The sequence below is a fragment of the Oryx dammah genome, unplaced genomic scaffold (genome assembly GCF_014754425.2).
Source record: "Oryx dammah isolate SB20612 unplaced genomic scaffold, SCBI_Odam_1.1 HiC_scaffold_19, whole genome shotgun sequence".
NCBI lineage: Eukaryota > Metazoa > Chordata > Mammalia > Artiodactyla > Bovidae > Oryx > Oryx dammah.
In genome coordinates this window covers 539,580-540,780 of record NW_024070203.1, presented here as the reverse complement: position 1 = coordinate 540,780, position 1,201 = coordinate 539,580, and the positions used below count along the sequence as shown (strand labels likewise).

The following is a 1,201-nucleotide window of genomic DNA, read 5'->3' as shown; positions in this document are numbered from 1 at the left end:
TTACGGCTTCAGCAGCTTCCGGGACGTGGCCGCCCGCGGGGCGCGCAGGGAAGAGGGAGGTTTAAGCGCCGCCCGGGCGCGAGCCCTAGGGAGCCCGCCGGGAAGCAGCAGCAGCTGCGGGTTTGCGAGGCGAGGCCTGCGAGCCAATGAGAAGGGCGCGGGGTGGGGCGTCGCCGGCCAAAGGCCCTAGAAATGCAGGAGCGCGGGCTGCTCTTGCGCTGTGCGGCGGCAGGACCACAGCATGGCGGCTCCTAGACGGTTTCCGACGCTCGTTCAGCTGGAGCAGCGAGAAGGGACGATCTCCGAGGTGCTTGGTAACCTCACCAAGCGGCCCTACTGGTTTCATTCCGAGTACCTGAAGAGCCCGAAGGCAGTTCACCTGGAGGCCTGGCTGGTGGAAGCGATCTTCGGTGAGTGGGCCCGAGAGGGGAAGCCAAGGCCGCCTCTCGGCCCTGGGGTGGCCGCATCCTCGGCAGGCCTCTCCTGCGGCCCGGGGTGCTTTCCAGCGCCCCTGCTGCCGCCTCCCCTCCCGCCCCCGCTGCTAACGATGTCTTTGCTTCCCGCGCAGGCCGGGGTGGAGAACACATCCCGCACGTCGAGTGTGTGTCACAGACCCTGCTTCACGTTCATCAGTGGGACCCGAACGGCGAGGCTGAAATCTTGATATTTGGCCGGCCTTATTACCAGCAGGATGTATCCAAGATGATCATGAACCTGGCTGACTATCACCGTCAACTCCGGGCGCGAAGTACGCGGATGGGAACCATGAAAGGCACCCTAGGCAGGCCCCGGGTTCTTAGAAGTCCTGATGCTTCCCGGCTGTGCCTGGGCAGTGGTCTCATCCTTTTAGTTCTCCTGGGAGAGGGTTTCCTCTTTGCAAGGGATCTAGAAGAGCGAACTGACCTCCTGTTCTCAGATTTCGGATCCCTAGCCCTGCAGCCCGAACGGATAACCCCCTTTGTGGGACGCATGGGACACAGGTGCGACTTCCTCTCTTTGCTCTTCTTCCAGGCTCTGAGAAGGCTCCTGCCCGGGAGGCGGCCACCCAGCGGTCCCCAGACGCAGTCCAGGAGGCCGGGACCCAGCGATCCCCTAGCGCAATCCAGCAGGCGGCGATACAGCTGTCACCCGGGAAAGCCCGGGAGACGGGGACCCAGCGATCCCCCAGCGCTGCCCGAGAGGCCGGGACTCAGCGATCCCC

General features: G+C 64.6%; 1 protein-coding gene across 1 annotated transcript in view; it reads left to right on the top strand.

Annotated features, from left to right (window-relative positions):
- The first annotated feature begins 241 nt into the window (after positions 1-241).
- The window catches only part of KHDC3L (KH domain containing 3 like, subcortical maternal complex member), a 1,190-nt gene continuing 230 nt past the window's right edge, over positions 242-1,201 (top strand). The window contains exons 1-3 of the mRNA XM_040262165.1: positions 242-410; positions 569-748; positions 1,012-1,123. Coding sequence (XP_040118099.1) covers positions 242-410; positions 569-748; positions 1,012-1,123 — 461 coding nt within the window. The remainder of the gene's footprint in view (positions 411-568; positions 749-1,011; positions 1,124-1,201) is intronic.